The 19,355-nt window shown below is 55.4% G+C and overlaps 1 protein-coding gene across 3 annotated transcripts in view; it reads left to right on the forward strand.

The window, feature by feature from the left end:
- PHF14 (PHD finger protein 14) overlaps nucleotides 1-19,355 on the forward strand; it is a 122,460-nt gene that overhangs the window by 48,523 nt on the left and 54,582 nt on the right. For all 3 annotated transcript variants that reach the window (XM_044679450.1, XM_044679449.1, XM_044679448.1), the window contains exons 15-16: nucleotides 4,264-4,314; nucleotides 4,416-4,537. In XM_044679450.1, the coding sequence (XP_044535385.1) occupies nucleotides 4,264-4,314; nucleotides 4,416-4,537 (173 nt within the window). The remainder of the gene's footprint in view (nucleotides 1-4,263; nucleotides 4,315-4,415; nucleotides 4,538-19,355) is intronic.

Raw genomic sequence — 19,355 nt, forward strand, 5'->3', positions numbered from 1 at the left:
TTGTTATCAGAGCTTTGAGATGGATGTTCTTAGGACGGCCAGGGCTGAGGTAGAACGACTTGACAGGGTGAGAAAAAGCCGTCTTGGAGACATTGAAGGCTGTCAGAAGCTCATGGCTTGAGGACAAGCTTGGAGGAGGCCCTGAATGGAGAGTTGGGGGTGGCCCAGGTGGTTTTCTCAGCGAGACCCTGCTTACAGACCATTCCTCACAGGTCAGCACGGAGGTCTGTGATAAATTTTGGCTCCAGGAGCTTGAGTTTAAGCCACAAGGTTTGGGGACCCAGTAGGGGAGCTGGGCACCCCCAACAGTCTCAGACTTCAAAATGTTTTCGTCTCCTCTTCCCCCAGACCCTTCTTCCAACTCAAGGGAAATCACAATCCCTTCTCGTTTGTCTTTCATCAGATCCCAAGCAATACGGAGGTCCCCCCGGCCAAAGGAAAGACAAATGGACCCGATTAAGATGAAAAGTCATTAGATGGCTGTGGAATTGAAAATTAATTCTGAGACTTAACTAGTCCTGTTTTCAGTAATTGAATTATTTTATTTCCTTAATAGCATGGCTTAATTTTTCACTTTAAGAATCATTGTTGGGGCACTGAGGTGGCTTGGTGGGTTAAGAGCCAGGTCTAGATGGGGGGCAGCTGGGTAGCTCAGTGGATTGAGCCAGGCCTAGAGATGGGAAGTTCTAGGTTCAAATCTGGCCTCAGACACTTCCTAGTTACGGGACCCCCATTGCCTACCCTTACCACTCTTCTGCCTTAGAGCCAATACACAGTATTGACTTCAAGATGGGAGGTGAGGGTTTATAAAAATAATGATAATAATAAAATAAAAGAGCCAGGCCTAGAGACTGGGTTAAAATCTGGCCAAAAACTCTTCCTAGCTGGGTGACTCTGGGCAAGTCACTGAACCCTCAGACCTAGCCCTTACTCCTCTTCTGCCTTGGAGTCAATATTTGGTATCAATTCTCAGGCAGAAAGTAAGGGTTGAAAAAAAATTGTTTTTCTAGTAGTGCAGGCAGGAAGTGAGGGTGTGGGTGCCCACTGTATGAGTCCTATGGGAGAAAGAAAGGGCTTCTCTCTGCCCCTCATGGGCAGCTGCTAGATCAAGTTTATTCTTCTTGTATCTTTAGCTTCCTCTGCTGTTATCCAGGTATGCCCCAGGAAGCTGCCATGGTGAGAGACAGCCCTGTGACAGTTGCTTTTTCCTGGCCATGGCTGCTTGTCCTCCGATTTTTCTCCTTTGCCTTTGGGGTAGGCAGGTTGAAGGGAAAAGGACCAGGTGGTCCGCGGGCCTCTCGATGGCCCCTTAACTTTGGGGTGGGTGGAGGTCAGTGTGCACCTCCCAGGCTTCCTCATCACTGGCATCTTGCTCCAACCCAGCCTCCTCCTGGTCCATCCCTCTGCCCTCCTGTGCTCACCCACCCCGGCTCCAAGGACCATTCTGGGATGTTGGCTGGCTTGTGCGCTGAGATCATAAATGCGTGACGAGTCTGCATCATGCTGAGAGACCAAATTGAACCAGCCTGTCTTGTGCACAGCTTCTGGGCCAGCCTTTGTGGGGCCTCCTGTGTCCCTCTGTGGGAATGTTCAGGTGAACCCTGTGCTTCTCAGGAGCACCAGCCGACAGGCGTGCGGTCATGCGGTTTCCCCTGGGACCCAACGCTGCAGGTGGGAGCTTCGTTGTATCATGTGATCTTTGTCGTCTTCTTGACACTGATGGCACATGTTGGCTTTGACAGTGGGAACCCAGAGCCCGTGGGCAGGCCTGCTGTGGCTCTGCCGCCTCTGAGCAGCCCCCAAGATAGCACTGATGGCGATCGGAACAGGTTCTGTTTCCCTTCTCTGGCATCCCAAGAGCCTCCATCTGTTCATCTGGGACTCGTCTCCAGGTTTCCAGAATCCCCCCAGAAGCACTCTGTGGGAGGGGCGGTGACAAATCCACATGCCTTACTGTGTGCTGCATTGAGTGATGGACCCTCGTGCCCTACTGTGCACCTACCATGTGCCCTACTAAGTGATGGACTCCCTCACCCTACTGCGCAGTGAACCCCCATGCTCTGCTGTGTGCCTACTGAGCAGTGGATCCCTGCCCTACTGTATGCCTACTGAACAGTGAAACCCCGCACTCTACTGTGCACCTACTGAGCGTCCTACTGTGCGATGAACCCCTGCGCCCTACTGCGTGCCTACCATGCAATGAACCCCCGCACCCTACTGCGTGCCTACCGTGTGATGAACCCCTGCGCCCTACTGCATGCCTACCATGCGATGAACCCCCGCGCCCTACTGTGTACCTACCGTGTGATGAATCCCTGCGCCCTACTGTGTGCCTACCATGCAATGAACCCCCGCGCCCTACTGTGTGCCTACCGTGTGATGAACCCCCGCGCCCTACTGCGTGCCTACCGTGTGATGAACCCCCGCACCCTACTGCGTGCCTACCGTGTGATGAACCCCCGCGCCCTACTGCACACCCATAGCTCACCTTTGAAGGAGAAGTCTATCCTTTGCTTCCACTGGCAAGGATGGAGGAGGCCATCCTGGCATTGTGCCCAACTCCCGAAGGCTTCCTGGATGAGGGGCCTGCTGGGGCAGGCTCTGGGATTTGGTCCGAGTGCTTGGCTGCTCCCTCCTGCTCTCTTAGAAAGTCCTTCTCCAGCCGTGGCGCGCTCTGCTGGACTTGAGTGTTGGAACAGTTGGTGGACCAGGCTGCCTGGAACCCTTCTCGAGCTTCCTCGCTAGACTGAGGGTCATGGTGGCCCAGGAGCCTCACACCCTGCCAGGGGACCGAGGCTAAGCTGGAAAAATGATGGTCAGAGAATGAGCTACAACTCTCCTTACCAGAGGGAGCAGGAATCAGAGGAGCCAAGTTTGAGTTCTACCTTGTACCACTTGTGCCCGCGTCAGCCAGGTACACTGGAACGAGCTCTGGAAAGCCTGATCCAAGGAGAGAGATGGTCCCTGCCCTTGAAGAGCTCCCACGCTATGGCCCCAAGGGCAGGAGGATGGGCCTGGGTTGGTGACACCCTCTCTGTGGCCTTAGTTTCCTGCTCTGTCAGAACAGTGTGCCTGGGGCCTCTCCCTCTGGTCATCCCCAGAGCAGACAGTGTGTGCTGCAGCCTCTGTGGTTGGTCATTTTAGTCTGGCTCAGCTCGTTGGTGACCTCGTTCAGGGTTTTCTTGGGAAAGACCCCAGAGTGAGCGTCCAGTCCTTGTCCGGCCTATTGTACGGATGAGTGCCCCGAGCAGACAGGGAGTGTGGTTGGCCCAGGGTTGCACCCCCAGGCAGTGTCTGAGACCGGACTCGAACTCGTGGCTCCCTGCCTCCAGACCTGGTGCTCAGCACCAACCCCCAACTTCCCCGTTCTGTGCAGCTGACGTCTCTGAGAGTTGACATTGGTGGACGTAAGAGAAATTCTCCTTTATGGCTGGCCCTGCCACAGCGCTAACCCCTCGTCTGCCTTTGCTTCTTGCCCATTTCCTTAAGGGAGAATATGGACGAAGCCCATTCGAGAGGCTTGATGGCGATGCTGGGAAATGGTAGCCATAGCATGCCTGGAAGGGGCAGCTAAGATGGGGATCAAATGCCACTGATTTGGCATTCGAGGCTGTGATGCCAAAATCAAAGCCTAGGTCAGCCTTGCAGATTCGATTAGTGAGTTGATGGGTTATCGGGGTCCCCCGAGAACTGGCACGTCTCCTGCCTGCCTCAGGGCCACATTGGGCAGAGGGGGGCCCCACCAAAATCAGAGGGTGCTGAGGCCTGGATGAGTGACCCCAGAGACCGGAGAGATGGGGGTGGGCCAGGTTCTGAAGGACTTTGAGCCCCGGCTGGACAGCTGGTTCTGGAGTGACGGGGAGCCATTGCCTTGTTTGGAGAGTGGGGGACCGAGAGCCCCAGGATGCTCCAGGAGGAAGGGGAGAAGGTTAGGAAGAGCCATCAGGGGGAGAGCGGAGGGGGCGAGCAGCTGCATGCAGAGTGTCCGGAGACCCGGGAGGTCCAGGCCCTGCTGCTCTCGGCTCTGCTCCCTTTGAGGCCCTGGCTGAGGTGCTGCCTCTGGGCTTACCGGATCGGGCCCGGCCTTCCTCATGGCTCCCGCAGCCTGACGTCCATCAGAGGGGGAGGCTGCGGCCCTCGAGCCACCAGACCGTCCCGTCTTGTCCCGTCCTTGTGTGGGCCGCCATGCCTCGGGCTCCTTCCTCTGCCTAGGTTGCTTCGGAGCGGCTCCCGAGTTCTGACGGGCTTTTTGTTTGCTTTCAGAGAACCCGAGGCCGCAAGAGAAGCTTCGTCCCTGAAGAGGAGAAGCCTGAGGTGGGGAACAGTTCCTTTTCCTACAAAGGTACGCGCTGGTTGGGAAACAGCTGGTGGGCTGCTTCACCTTTGCTCTCTGTCTCCCCTTCCCCGGCCGGCAGGAGAGGGTTCCTCGGGAGCGGCGGCAGAGGCAGTCCGTGCTCCAGAAGAAACCCAAGTCCGAAGACCTTCGCACCGAGTGCGCCACCTGCAAGGGCACCGGCGACAACGAGAACCTCGTCAGGTAGGCTCGGGGGGGCTCCGCTTCCGCTTGCTCTTCTCTCCTGGAGTCTGACTGTCGGGGCAGGGCCCGGCTTGTAGGGGAGCGGAGGCCCTGCCTCCTGGGGGGTCTGGGGGAGCCCATCACCACACGCGTGTTTATGCTTCTTTCTTCTGAAACAAAGAAAGCTGAAAAGGTGGCCTGGAGGGACTTTGGTTTTTGTTCTCCCTTCTTTTCCCCTCCCCTTCTGTGCCAGGGCGAGCTGGTTCCCTGGTGCCCACCCCCAGGCTGGCATCAAGGCCAGGCCACTGGCCCGGCTCAGGATCAGGAAGCCTCGAGTTCTCGGCCCTCCTGAAAAGGTGGCTTAGCCTCAGTTTCCTCAGCTGTGAAATGGGAATCATGGGAGCAACAAGCTCCCCAGGCTTTTGTGAGACCCAGATGGATTAGTCTGTGCCAAGTGCCTTCCCCCTTAGCCGTTTAGAAAGGAGAGAAGATGGCCCCGGCCCTGGGAGCCCCTGGGACTCTGGCGTCCCCCCCAGCTGGCATTTTAGAGGCCATCATGCCTGGGGCCTTTCTCCACCCCCAGGGGCCCAAGAGTCGACAGTGTTCCTCCGGGAGCCTGGGCCTGCCTTGCTAGGCCGGGGAACAGCGGGTCACTCAGCCTCCTTTCCCCGAGCCTCCGCCGTGAATCCTTGTACTTCTGCCCCTCCGCCGACAGGGTTATTGTTGGGAACAGAGCCTGCTGTGCCTGGGGCCGCGCCAGTGTGGCAGGCCCAGGCCTTGGCCTCCTCGGGGAGCAGCACCCACAGCAGCTTCCTTTCCGGGCCCCGAAGGAGAGCGCTGGGGCTCCGCTCTGTCTAATGGTGGCTCCGCCCCAGGCTGGCGAGTCTGGCCCAGTAGATTCGGGATCCTTTGGCTGCTTTGGCCGGGGCTGGGGGTCAGCTGCCCTGAACCGAGGCCTCACAGGCAGGCAGGAAGTCCTGGGTTCTAGGCTCTCATCTGCTCTAGGAGGCGGAGCACACAGGGACCTTGGGGGACCCGGGCCGGCCTCTGAGGCGAGACCTTTCTGAGCTGCTTTTCTGGGATTTGATAAAGCCAGTGAAGAAGTCGTGAGTGACCTCGGCCGTCTCCCAGGCCCGGCCGGGAGCATTCAGAAAGCCTGAGGCTTTGGGGTGCGAGGCCACCATTTGGTCAGAGCTTTTTATCCGTCCCCGACTGAGCAGATGGCCACTGCCCCAACCAGAGCCCTCTGGACAGTTCTTCAGTTTTCCCTGTTATGACCCCCACCGTCCCCCTTTGGGGGTTCTGTGAGGGGAGCCATTGAAGGGGAAGGTGCTCCTGGGAAGTGCTCTGGGCGGCCGGCCCCTGCGGCGTCTTTTCTGTGGAAAGGTCTTGGTCGGGCCCGCAGTCTTTGTATTGCTCTTCCGCTGTACTTGAGGGACGTTTTAGGGGAGCGGCGCTGCCCCCTCCGACGTGCCCCCGTGTGCCCGCACCAGGGCCTTCCTCCGTTCTTTGGTGGCGGCCAGACCCGAAACCTTCAAGATGCTGCGTCCCAAGTGAAGTCCCCAGAGAGGGGCCGAGGGCCCGAGCCCGTCTGGCAGTGGCCACTTTGGGCGAGTAAGTGGGCACAACATGGAGTCTATTGGCTTGGACCACTGGTCATGTCGCCCCATTGTGACCGTCTGGGCTGTCCCTGGCAGAACGGAAGCTTCCTGAGGCCTGGCCACGGCGGGCCCTGACTGAACTTGTGGATCAACGGCCTGTGTAGGCAGGCTCTATCTCGGCCATTCAACCATCCGGTCACTGGCCCCAAGCCGGACACAGTGCCGGCCCTAAGCCGGACACAGCGCCGGCCCCTTCTTGTGATGCCGAGGCCAGCCCTGGGCCTGCTGCACGCCAGAGCACCTGCCCGGGCGCTGTGTGCGCCCCCCCTCAAAGGCTTTTCCAGAACTTGGACCAGACACAAATCACGCCCCCGTGGATTCTGGCACCCCGAGGCCCAAAGCGGCTCTTCGGGAGCTCTTGCAGGCAAAGCCAAATCTTGTCCTGGAATTGTCTCTTAGGCAGATGCTCTGGTGGCGCAAATAGGGACAGCAGGCGAAGCGCCCTCGTGTGCCTTCCTCCAGGCACCTCCAGACGGCCTGGACGGAGGGTCGATCTGTACGGACCGGACAGTCAGGTTCTGGGGGGGGGAAGAGGCTCGGGCCATCGAGGCTGAGCCCTGCACGCCAGCCTGCACACAGCCGACCCGCCTCTGGAGGCAGCCTGCCCACGTGGACAGCTGTCTGTGGGAATTCTTCAGGGCCTCGGCTTACGTCGGCTTTTTTGGGATTGGGGTGCCAACTTGAGTCTGTCGTTCTTGGCTCAGTTCTTTAGAGCCCAACGGAACCAGCCAATGCCTGGAGACAAGCGTCATGTCCCTCCCTCCTCCTCCTGCCCCTTGTCCCAGGCCTGCTTCCCCCCTCCTCCTGGGTGGCTCCGTCCTCTAGCGGCCTCCTCCTCTGGGCGGATTGCCCAGGCTCCCAGCGCCACGTCCAGAGCCTCCTGCCACTTCTCCTCAGCAGCCCCCGTTTTGGGGTTCGTGCTCTTCCAGGCCAGGGCCACTGGCAGCTGTCCACGCCGGCTCGTTTTCCCTCCTTTTTCAGCGAGGGCACCCGAGGCTCGGGCCCCTGGGCACATCGCGTTGTCCCTGGGGGGTGGTGGAGGGCCCACGTGGTGACCTTTGGGCCTGCCAGGTCCAGCCGTGGCTCAAAGTCTTCTGGCCTCGTCCCAGAGGACACTGCTAGGCTCCAAAAGCTCTCCCCAAGGCCCTCATCGGGCCTGTCTCAGACTGGGTCCTCACTGCGACCTGCTGGCGCTGCTTCACCCCCGGACGCCTTCTGGTCCTCCTCCCTCCTCCGCACGTCTGCTCCTTCCCTCGGAGCCGTGGGCCCCCTCGGCCTGGCACCGGGCACATCTCGTCCCCGCGCCACATCCTCACGGACTCTCCCTGAGCAGAGCCCGCAGAAGCAGGCCTTTGGGCCCACCTCCAGCTCTGGCCAGCAAGGCAGCTCCATGCTGGGTGCCAGGCCTGGAGCCAGGAAGAGCCGAGCTTCCGTCCATCTGGCCTGGGACGCTTCCCGGACCCCGGAGTCCGCTGGAGAAGGAAATGCAAACCAGTCCATGATCTTGCCTAGAAAAGCCAGCGGCCAGCAGCGGGGCGCGGTGGTCTGTGCCCGTCCATTCCACTTTGTCCCATGAGAACAGCCCACGGACCTTCTCTGCCCGCTTCTCGGAGGGGGAGCTGAGCGCCGCTCCTGTGCCCGCCCCTCTCCTCCAGCCCGGCCTCCGCTCTCGTTTCCCTTTTCTCCTTCCCGCCCGTCTCTGCCCTCGTCCTTGGGGGCGCCCTTGTCTTCCGGGCCAGCCCGCAGCCCCTTCTTCTTGCTCTCTCTTCAGCCTCGTCAGGCCTCGCCTCCGCAGCAGGTCTGTCTCCACGTCGTGCCCACTTACTCGCCCTGCCCCACGCCTGGCCACCAGGCTCCGGTTCTCTCCCGAGCTCCCACGGGCCCCGGTCCCCGGGCCGTTCTGTGCTCGCTCCACCCTGCGCTCCTCGTGCCCGGGGGCTTCCTGTTTCCTCAGGGATCAGACTTGTCATTGAACGCTCTCTCTCTTCTCTGGGGGCTCCCCTCCGAGGCTCCCTTCCTCTGGCTCCCTGCTCAGGCCCTTTTATTTATTTCGTTTTATTCCATGCGTGCCTCATGCATTCAGAGCCTGGGGAGGAATGAGAAGAGGAGCTTCGGGACAACATGCCCTCGGACACGCAGAAGTGTGCTTCAGGCCTCAGGGCCGGAGGGGCTTCCGACCGCCGCATCTGTGCTTGCCAAACGGGGGGATGCCCTCAGGCAGCACTTAGGAGCCAGCAGCCTTACCAGAGGCTCCTCCCAGCCCTGGGGGACCTTCCCACGTGAGCTGAGAGACCCCCCAGGTAGCGCCCCTTATTCTGCCGAGTCCTGTTGGGCAAGCGTGGGTAAGACGAAGTGGCTGGAGCCCCCCGAGACGGGGATCCTGGCCATGCATCCCACATCAGTGTCTGCTGTGACATGAGGGGCACTTCTCGGCTTTCCAGGGGCCGAGGCTTCTGTCATGGCAGCCAGGAAGGGGCTCCCTCAGCTCTTTGAAAGCGGCAGATGCCAGGGGAGGAGCTCACAGCTGAGAAGAAGCTCGCCGCACCCTTTTCTGCGCTCATCTTTGTGCCTCGCACAAGAGGCCTCTCAGAAAACGATGTGCAGACGGATGGGGAGCACAGAATTCTCCGGACATCATTTTCTGAAGAAGTCTTCTAGGGAGTGTCCGTTTCCTCTCCGGCCCTTCGTCCTCGGCAGTTCTCTTTCTTCCTGTGGCATTTTCTTGGAAACTGCCGATGCAGCTCTGGGATGACACGTCCAGCTCTGGGTCAGACGCGCCGGCCCTCGGCTTCCCCGCCCCGTCAGGCTCACAGCTTCTGTTTTGAGAAGGACCCCGATCAGGGCTCCGAGCCTTTTCCCTCTCGACTCCTCGTTCCTGAGTGGCTGGAGCTCGAGTCCCCCCAAAGGCACGGTCTCCAGTGGGGAAGGAAGACAAAAGCTTCCCTGAGTTCCAAGCATTGGCTTTAGGGTTTGAGAAGGGACGTAAGTGCAGAAAATGTTTGCAAAGGGTGTAAGATGGGGGCCACGGCAGGGCTCAGTGCCTAGAGAGCCAGGCTGGCACGCGGGGTCCCGGGTTCAACTGTGGCCTCAGATGCTTCCCAGCTGGGTGGCCCCAGACCAGAACTGCACCCCTGCTGCCTGGCTCTTTCCGCTCTTCTGCCTCAAGACCGAAGGTGAGGGTTTAGAGACAAAAAGAGATGTTTGATGCAGCAGATATGGATGCCTCGAGGTGGCTGCAGTTGGAGACAGACTTACAATCAGTTCTGACAACAGCCCTGGGAAGGCAGAGGTGCTGCTCATTTTACAGTTAAGGAAATGGAGGCAAACAGGTTTAGTGACTCCCTCGGGGTCACACAGCTAGTAAAATGAGGCTGGATTTGAACTTGGCTCTCCAGTGCTCTGTGCCCCATGGCACTGCCAGCGGCCCTAGACAAAAAGAAGGCATCAGAAGAGGCTCCTGTTAGGAATAGGGGCTCCGCCGGGCCTGATTCCTTACCTCAGTGCCGGGGGGCTGAGGGCCTTTTGGTTCTTCCCAGATGGTGGGCTTCCTGGTCTTGGGCATTGTGGCAGGGGAAGAGTCTGGCCCTGGCACCTCTTCCTCTCCAGGGATGAGGATGGGGGGAGCAGGCAGCGACCCTCCCTCATCCTCTTGTTTCCTGGAATCTTTCCCCATAGTGGCGCTGGTGTCCCGTTCGGCCTTTGGTCAGAGGAGAGCCCAGGGCCGTGGTGACTCCTAGGGGCTCCCCTCTCCGTGGTCATCCCTGGCACTTCCAGGTCCTTCCTGACCTGCCTTCCACCTTCCGCATGTGTCTGTCGGCCAGTGGCACAGGCCCCCTTGGTCCCAGGATGCCCAGAATGTTCTCTCTCCTCCATGCCCTGCTGTAGTGGTTCCCCTGGCGGGGGGGAATCTCTTGCCTTCTGCAGGACTCTCGGTTCCAAGGCCAGCGTGCTGAGGGCAGACAAGTGGGGTGCTGTGAGTTGGGAGGTGTCAGTCTGCATGTGAACCCAGGATCCCCCGTGCCCCTTCTCTTGGCCTTTGCCGCCTCCGTCCATCTGCCCAGGTCTCCCCTGTGTTCCACTCGTGTCCGTGTGGTCCTGTGCCACGAGCCTTGGTGGTGGGTTTTGGCTTCGGCTGCTGTGCGTTAATTTTGACATGGACCCTGGAGGCCGTGGCGGCCCCACTCCTGACCGTCGGGGTGCCCAGATGGTGCTGGGACATTTGGGGTCTGGGGTGTTCTCCGCCTCAAAGGTGGAGCCGCTTCCCCCTGCACTGGCCAGGGTGCTTCGTCCAGTCTGTCCAGCGGGCCTCATCTCTGGCCGGCCCTGGACATAACACACAGACGACCGTCCCTGCTCGTCTCTGGAAGCGTCTAGGAGCCGAGCGCCATCGAGGGACCGACCGGCAGAAGAGCGAGAAAAGCCCTCCGAGCTCTTCGTCCTCGTTTCGTGCCTCGAGGGCCGGGCACGGAGCGCCTTCTGGATGGTCTCGTGCTGCCATGTTTGTCCCCTCTGGTCTGGATGGCCGCCCAGTTCTCACGCCAGAAGAGTCTTTGCTGGGCCGCAGCCCGCCGGGCCTTCTGGAATTGGAATTGAGACGAGCGACGGTCGCTTCTTGTCTCCTTACGGCGGCTGGCACGTGGGCGACCCCACTTCAAGAGAACTCTTTTAGGCGCCGCCCTGGCTCCGGGGGCCACAGTCTGTGTTTGGCTGTGCCCGCCCATCCGCACCCCGGGCCCCCGTCCTCAGTCATCTGCACCCCGGGGCCCCTGTCCTCAGCCATCCGCACCCCAGGGCCCCCCCATCCGCAGACGCCTTCACGTTTCAGAGAAGCGGCGGTCACAGCGTGTGGCTTCTCTAACGCCCGGCGGTGATCTCCAGAGCGAGGGGGTCAGTGCCGAGCCGGCCCTCACAGCTGGCGGGGCGGCTAGGAGCGAGCCCCATCTCGGGGCAGACGTCTCCATCGCGGGCATCAAGGGGGCGCCGCACAGGCCGCTCTCGGCTCCGGGATCTTCAGGAAATGCAGCCCCAGAGAGCCGCCCGATGAGATCCGTCTTCCATGACGTGAGAGCGGGCTGCCGGCCTGGGCACCCTCCCAGTCACCGACTGTCCCGGGTGGGGGGATGCCCCCAGGAGCCCCTCCGGCCTGGCTCTCGGGCCGTCTGGGGCGAGGAGGAGGCTGGAGATGGGCCCGTCCATCCCCTCCACCACTGAGGCACCACGTTTCTGGACCAGTTTGTTGTGGAAAAGGAAGCCGAGGGCCAGAGGCTGATGGCGCCCCGGGCCCAGTTCCCCAGAATCCCAGATGTCGCCGAGCAGCCGCCGGGGGCTTCGCCGGAGACCCTCTGTGGTCGGCCCGGCAGGGGGCCTCCCTGCTGTGTTCATGTGGAGAGCCGGCTTAAAGCAAGCAAGCCGGAGCGGGTTCCTGGGCCTGCACGCGGCGCTGAATGGCACCGAGGAGGAGTGAAGGGCCTCGTCTCCGGATCCCTCGGCTGTAGCTGGTTGGACCCACGGAGCCCCGCTTTGCACTGGGGGCACCGATCGCCTGGCGGGCTACATTTCCGCTCTGTGGTGACGAGGGGGCGTCTCCTGGAGGAAATGGGGCCGGCCCCCTCCCCCCAGCATCGGACGACTTGCCTGGACGCAGTCCCGGGCCGGCCTTTGGCCCAGTCGCCGTGGTTTCCCTCAGGGTTTCCTCTGTGCTTTCGTGCCGGACCTCCTCCGTTCCTGGTCGCTCATCTCCACAGTGACGTTGTGCGGGATCCTTTTTCATGGCCTCCAAGCTTCGAATTCTGCCCCGGGTTCCTCCGGCGTCTTTCGGGCATCCGAGCCGCTCTGCTCTCTCCCTTCATGGTCAGCGTGTCCCCCTCCCCTCTCCGGTGGCCTTCTCAGCGCCTCTCTGCCTCCCTCCCCTCCATCCCTGCGGCTTTGGGCTTCCCAGGACCTTCCACGGTCTCCCCCCGCTGGTCCATCCCCTCGCCCGGCCTCGGCAGCAGCCCTCGGCCTCCCTGTTGGCAGGCGCACGTCTGATTTTAGGACTTCTCCAAGCCTCAGGATCAACGAGAAGGTCTTTCCATGGCCCTGGAAGCCCCGGCGAAGGGCCGTTTGTCCAGGGGGAGCTCTGGGGGAGAGGACGGGACGGTGAGCAGCGGGCGCGGGGATGGGGAGGGGGCGTCTGTGTGAGGGTCCCGGCTCCGTTGGGAAGGGAGCAGTCAGAGGAATGGGGGTGCACCCCGCCTCTCCCTGTTGGCGGCCCCGAATAGCCTCGACCCCTTTGGCCCAGGCTCTCGTGGGCTTGTTAGCTGCTCTCCATGGCCTCGGCGGCCTTGGCTTCCAGCCCTGTTTGGGGCGCGCTCTCTGCTCTCCCTGACTCCTCAGCAGCCTCGAGTCTCTGCTGTCCCCTCGCAGCCCTCGAACCCTCTTTCTTGTGTGTCAGCTCTGCCGAGGCTCGGCCCAGCCCCGGCGGCCCTTGTCGTCCAGTTCTGGCAGACGCCTCGCGTGTCCCCGGGCACGTCCGTGGCAGCCAGGCCGCCTCTCCTCGAGCCCTTCCTGTCTGCTTCCTCGTGTCGCCCCGGGACATCTCGGAAGGGCCAGCAGGCCTCCTCCGCCCCCTTATTTCTGACGAGGAGCCCTTTGCTTCGCGCCCCTTTTGGAGCTTCTGCCGCCTCCAGCCAGGTTCCTCTTGCCTGCCTTTCCCTCTCCTGGCATGTTGGGGTACAGGATGCCGCCCTTGCGTGGCCGCCACCACCGCCTGGTTGGCTGCTCAGGCGCGGAGAAGGGTGCCGCGTCCTCAGGGAGAGCCCCCCGCATCCTCGGGGGCACCGATTGCCCGGCGGGCTTCAGTTCCGCTCTGTGGCACTGACAAGGGGGGCTGGCCGGGCCCCAGAAGCCCTCTCCTGCCGCAGCTCTGCCCGTGCACTGAACGTACGTGTAAATGATGGTGAGGAAAATGGACTAACTGGAAAGCCTCCAGCTTGGCACTGAGGAATCCAGAAAATGCAGAGTGTCAGACATTTAATTTCAACAAAATACTTGTATTTCTTTTCTTTTAAAAGTCTTTATTCCATGGAATGGCTGCTGGGGGAGCAGGGGAGAGAAATAGGAATGTTTTTCAAAAAATTAGTTTTTAAAATGAGTGTTTTTAGAAGAATGTTGGGGTGAAGGAAGTAGCTGGTGGTTCAGTGCAGTTAGGTGGGAGGTCCTGAGTTCAAATCTGGCCTCTAGTACTTTCAGAACAAGTCATTTGATCCCTCTTGCCTAGCCCTTAGCGCATTTCTGCTTTGGAACAAATCCTTAGTATTGGTTCTGAGATAGAAAGTTAGGTTTTATGACGTGAAGAAGGATGTCGGGAGAAAGATCGTCACTGAAAATGTGGTTTGGGCGTCCCGCCGTGCATTAGATTTTCATTTTCAATCGTGGTGGAGACCCCACAGTGTTGAGAGCAGATTTTGTGAAAATATATTTTTGCAATCCTGTCCAGTTTCTAAAAAGAATGCAGCAGGGCCTCCGTGTCTGGGGGGACATCCCAAGACTCCCTGCAAGTGGCTGGAGCCAGGAGAGGGGAGACCTTCCTCATCCTGTTTGCCACGTTGCTGGCATTTCCAGGAAAGCAGAGGGATCTCAGAGCGGGAGAGACTTCAAGAATTTGAGGTTGGAGCCCCCCTAGAAGCCGGGATCCAACAACCTGCTGTTTACAAGAGACGCCCAGTGAAAAGAAGGGGCTAAACAGAGCCTGCCGGGCTCCAGCCGAGGTCTGAGCTGTCACGAGCACAGCCAGAGCGCAGGAGCACAGCCAGAGCGCAGGAGCCGATGCTCGGCACGTACGCCGGAGGGCACAGCATCCAGATTCCTAAAGGAGAAACGAAATGAGTTACAGAAGAAAATGGACAATAAAACTCTCTTAGTGGGAGACTTCAGCTTCCCCAGCTCAGAGTGAGATACATTAAATCATAAAGTCAATAGGAAAGACGTTAAGGAGACAAGTAGAATTTTAGGAAACGTAAGACAGGAGAGACGTCTAGAGGAAATCGAATGGGAACAGGAAGGAGAAAACCTTTCTCTTAGCTGCACACAGAACCACTATTAGGTCATGAAAACCTCATCGCCAAATGCAGAAAAGCAGAAATAGAAATTCACCCTTCTGGGACAACAATGCAATAAAATTTATATTCAGTAAAGGGTTGTGAAAATAGAGATAAAAAATTAGTTGAAAACTGAATAAGCTAATCCTAAAAGATGAGTGCAAGAACAAACCATAGAAACAGTAGAGAGGACAATGAGCCAGTATACTACAATTTGATGTAGCTGGAGCAGAATTGAGGTGATATTTTATATTTCTAAATGCACACATCAATAAAAGGGAGAAAGAAGAGATCAATGAACTAGGAACAAACTAAAAATCTCTAATCAAATTTCAAAATAGAAGTCCTGAAAATCAAAGATCAGATTAATAAAATTGAAAGTAAAAAATCCATTGAAATAACAAATAAAAGCTAGGAGCTGGTTTTACGGAAAAGTCATTAAAGGAGATAAATCATTGGTTAGTTAGATTAAAAAGAAAAAGAAGAAGAAAACCAAATCAGGATCAAAAATGAAAAGAAGCAAAAATGAAATTAAAGCAATCATTAGGAGCTATTTTGCCCTGTCTCATGTCAATAAAACCATCAATTTAAATAAAGTGAATGTTTATATAAGTATAAATTACCCAGATTCACAGAAGAGGAAATAGAATATTTAAATAACCCTCTCTTTGAAAATAAGTTGATCAAGCCATAAATAAGCTCCTTAAGGAAAAAAAAATCCTCAGAACCAGAGGGATTTACAAGAGAATTCTACTAAACATTTAAAACAATTAGTTCTAATACTATGTAATAGTATATATTTGAAAAGTTAGGTCCCACTATAATCCTTAATACAGAAATGATACAGATAAAAAACGAGAAAGAAACCCGCCTACTCCTGAATATTGATGAAAACATTTTAAATAAAACACTGCAAGGAGATGGCAGGGACTCGTCCAAGACCACGTGCCGGGACCAGGTGGTCACCTTTTACCAGGAATGCTGAGCACATGCATCCGTGATAGATCGTAGCAATATCTGCAGAAAAGGCTTTTGAGACACAACGTCCCGCACCTTTGGGATACTGGGAAGCACGAGAACGGACGAGTCTTTCTTAAAGCGTTAAGTCCTAGCCATGGCCGCGGCAGCAGGAGGACAAGAAGAGGAACGGAAGGGCCCGGAGAGTCAGCGAGGAAACGACCGGCAGAATCTGGTGAACTCTGAGTCTGGCCCGCAGGGGGCTTCCTTACTTCTTCTTGCTTTGGTTTTCGCACGTGGCTGCGTGGAAATGTGTGACAGGATAGAATCTACTTTCTCAGTGAGTGGAGGGCCTGGAGGGAAGGAGAGAACTTGTAACTCAAAGCTTAGAAAAGTGAGTATCATGGATAAATGAATGAATGAATAAACAAAAATAACTCAGAAAATGCCCGTGCTTTTCCGAGTCAAGAATAGTTAGACCGGAGACTGGACATATCTCAAGGTAAAATAACCATTTTTTAGCAATCTCTCAGCGCCCATGTAGGAGCCCAGAGGGGTACGTGATTTCTACACGCCCCCCTACAGGACAGAGATGTACATAATTAGGTTATAGGTTGCTTCGGGAGAGGTTTGTTATCGGCCTCATCATTCGTGATGTACACGTGCGTAGATGGTGCATTCCTTGAGAACTGGGCCCTTCTGTCTGGTACACAGTGAGCGCTTACTAAGTGCCTATTGAATCTAATATGGTAGATTTATGCAAACTAATATAGTACAGTAAAATGAACGATTGACATTTTCTCCCCAAAGACTTTGGCATGAAATCTGGTGGCCTGGTGCCTGGAGAGCAGACCATCTTATCCCACTAGCACATTAACATTGTAAGTTTATCAGAGGAAAACGCCACGAGAGGGCAAGCAGACACGAGGGGACCCACGGACAGATGAACCCCGCAGCCCCTCTTGAGCCGTCCCGTGGCCGTGGGCACCTGTGCAGGGAGACTGTGTCCGTGTCACCAGATCTCTGCATTATACACTGTCAAAAGGCCGGCGCGGTGCCTTCGTCCTCGGAATGACGCTTGTGTGGTCTCCACGTGACCAACTTGGCTCTGTCCAGCTGCCGTCTTCCTCGCCTTCCTTTCGCCTATCAGCTGGAAAGAGGTTTGAGCCTTCCCTGGGCTTTTCGTATGCCCGACTGACCTTTTGTTTTGGTGATTTTTGCTCCTTGGAAGTTCCCTTCCTCTCCACGGCCTTCTTTTTTTCATTATCTCCCATGAAATGCTTACTATTTTGTTCCTCCAGAACAATGTTTCTAATTCTTCGGAGATTTGGTTGGCTTGGCTCTGAATAAGATAATTAATTTAGGTGATATTATGATTATGATTTGATTGGCTCTTCCTTCACATGAGCAATTTCTCCTCATTAATATTTAAGCCTGTCTTGTTTCTGTAAAGACTATTTTAGATTTCTGCTTAGATAGTTCTGATGTGTGTCTTGGTAGGTAGATGCTTAAGTATTTTACTAACCTTTGGTTACATTATTTTGCCTTAGAATTTCTGTATCCCTCACAGTTGGGTTTTTTATAAATCATGTATTTATTTTACATCCTACTGCATTCAATTCATTAAAAAAAAACAGCAAAACTCTTACCTTCCATCTTAGAATTAATACTGTGCATTGTTCCAAGGCAAAAGAGTGGTAAGGGCTAGGCAATGGGGGGGGGGGGGTAAGTGATTTGCCCAGGGTCACACAACTAGGATTTGAACCCAGGACCTCCCATCTCTCAATCCACAGAGCCACCTAGATATCCCCCATTCGATTCATTTTTAATTGACACCAAAGGGTTCTTTAAACCATCATTATCTGCAAGACTCCTACGTGTAGCATTTATTCTACTTTATCAAATCGTCGTGATGCCAGTGGGCATTCTTGCTTTACTTCTGATCTTACTGAAAAGGCCTTTCTAGGAACAGGAAGCAGCTATGGGACGAGGACGCCAGAAGCAGAGTGCGGTCTTGTTCCGGCTTCCAGCCTGTCTGAGTTCTGGGTATGAATCCCAGACCATAGTGGGAACCTCTAGCTCTGTTACACGGAACCAAACTCCAAATGGAGCAAACCCACCCAGAAGCAGGTCAGGAACTGTTAGACCGCTTTGTTAATACGGAAAAGTTGTAGATTCTCCGCCTGAGCCGTACCCTGAGGTCTCCGAATAAAGCGACACTCGACCTCAAGAAACAGCAGTAGGATCAGCCCAGACATTCCCTCCTAAAGGGCCCGACCTGTAGACCTGTGCAAGAGCTGATACAGTCTAAAGGGAGGAGGCAGGCTCAAAACAATGGTGCGATCCAACAAGTAGAAAGAATCCCACCATAAAAAAGTATCCGAGTGTCGAGGACACCGAAGACAAACCCAGAAAAGGGGAATGACTCAGTAACTTGCCAACCAAGAAAAAGCTTGGGCATAAAGTTCCATGAGAACACCTGCATAAGAAGGAGGAAAAAGTGTGTTTGAAAAGTTTTAAAAAAAAAGTTTTTTTTTTTTTTTTTGTTTTTTTTTTAATAAATGAACCGAGAGCACAAGAGAAAAACATTGGAAAAATAAGTAGAAGCATATAAGAAAGAACTGGAAAGTGAATTCAGAGCATGACACAATAAGTATGAACCTTTGACGAAGCAGTGAGCTCTCTAGAAATTAGATGAAATTATGCCTTTGTGAGACATCAAGAAAAAGTCCGAAGATTGAAAAAAAGAGAAGAAAATGTATATTCATTATAGAAACCAATTGAGAGTTGACGTAAGGACCACTGGAGAGCCTGAAAGTGCTCACGTGAAAGTCAGAGGCAAAAAAATAAACAGCCAACATCTCATTTCAAGAAATCTCAAAGAAAACGGCCAAGATCTCTTGGGATCAGAAGGCCGGGGAGAAACAGTCTCTTCGGTCACCTCCTGAAAGAAACGCAAAATTCCAGCTTCCCAGGAAAATGGGAGTCCAAGAATCCAAGTAGGAAGAGAGCGCAGTGAAGACGAGAGAGTGAGCGCTCGCTCTAGCAGCTGAGCGGAGGACGATGGCGTGTGGCTTGTGGAGCCCGGAGAGGAGGACCGATGTGTGTGTGCGTGTTGGGCCTTTTGTTTTCGTTTTCTTTCCATTGGGAGGTGGAGGAGGAGGGATGGGGAAGGGGAGAAGGCAGGCTTTTACTGATAGACGTTGATTTTATTTATTTATTTATTTTTTAAAGAATCCCCGTTACATATAATGGTGGATTTTGGTTTTAGATAGACCCTACTTAGCATATTGTTCCAGGAAGTCCATTTATTTTTTTGTTTTCTCATGTTTTTGACAGAAGATATTTTCTTTTGTCAACAACTTTTCCTAAATCGTGACATCTGATTTTTGTCCTTGTTATTCATCTTCTGTTAGGTTTGTCGTTTTCCTCATGTTGAACCGACCGTGTATGTCTGATACAAATTCGCGGTGGTCACTGGGTACTGTCTTTACATAATATTGAGGATTTTGATGAATATTAACATTTTTTCATCCATGATGTTCATCACGGTGATTGGTCTCTCCTTTCTCTGTTTGATTCTCTGGCATCAGGCTTAAAATCATGGTCAGATCACAGAAGGAACTTGATAGGAGTCCAGCTTTTCTTATTTTTGTTCTTTGGGTGTTGGAGAGAATTCTCTCGTCCGCTCTCTGGGTTTGTGTGCTTTTATCCTTTGGCAGTTCATTTTCCACTTATTCCGTTTCTTCTCCTGAGCCTGGCTTCTTTAATCCTCGATTCTTGTTCTCTTGACCCAGACATCCTCGGTTTAGACACTCATCCACTTCACTAGTCCGTCTCATTGTCACCTCCCTGGGTGGGGCCATCTGCCAGTTCTCCTGCGAGTTGGGGTGCAGAGCACACCCCGGAAGGGCCTCCCCTATATTCTGCTGGAAGTCGGAATTGTTACATTTGGGGTTCTGGCCTCCCCTTTGCCAGGCCCTCTGCCTCACGCCTAGGAGGTGCTTAGCGTCAGCTTATTAATGGATTGCTTTTTGGATCGTCACAACAAGCTCTTGCTCTCAGGTTTTCTGTTGGGGTGTTGGCGGATTCTAGAGCGGTGACTTAACTGGTGGGGGCCGAGGGGGCAGAGGGCACGAGGGC

Source organism: Gracilinanus agilis, chromosome 5, assembly GCF_016433145.1.
Source record: "Gracilinanus agilis isolate LMUSP501 chromosome 5, AgileGrace, whole genome shotgun sequence".
Taxonomy (NCBI): domain Eukaryota; kingdom Metazoa; phylum Chordata; class Mammalia; order Didelphimorphia; family Didelphidae; genus Gracilinanus; species Gracilinanus agilis.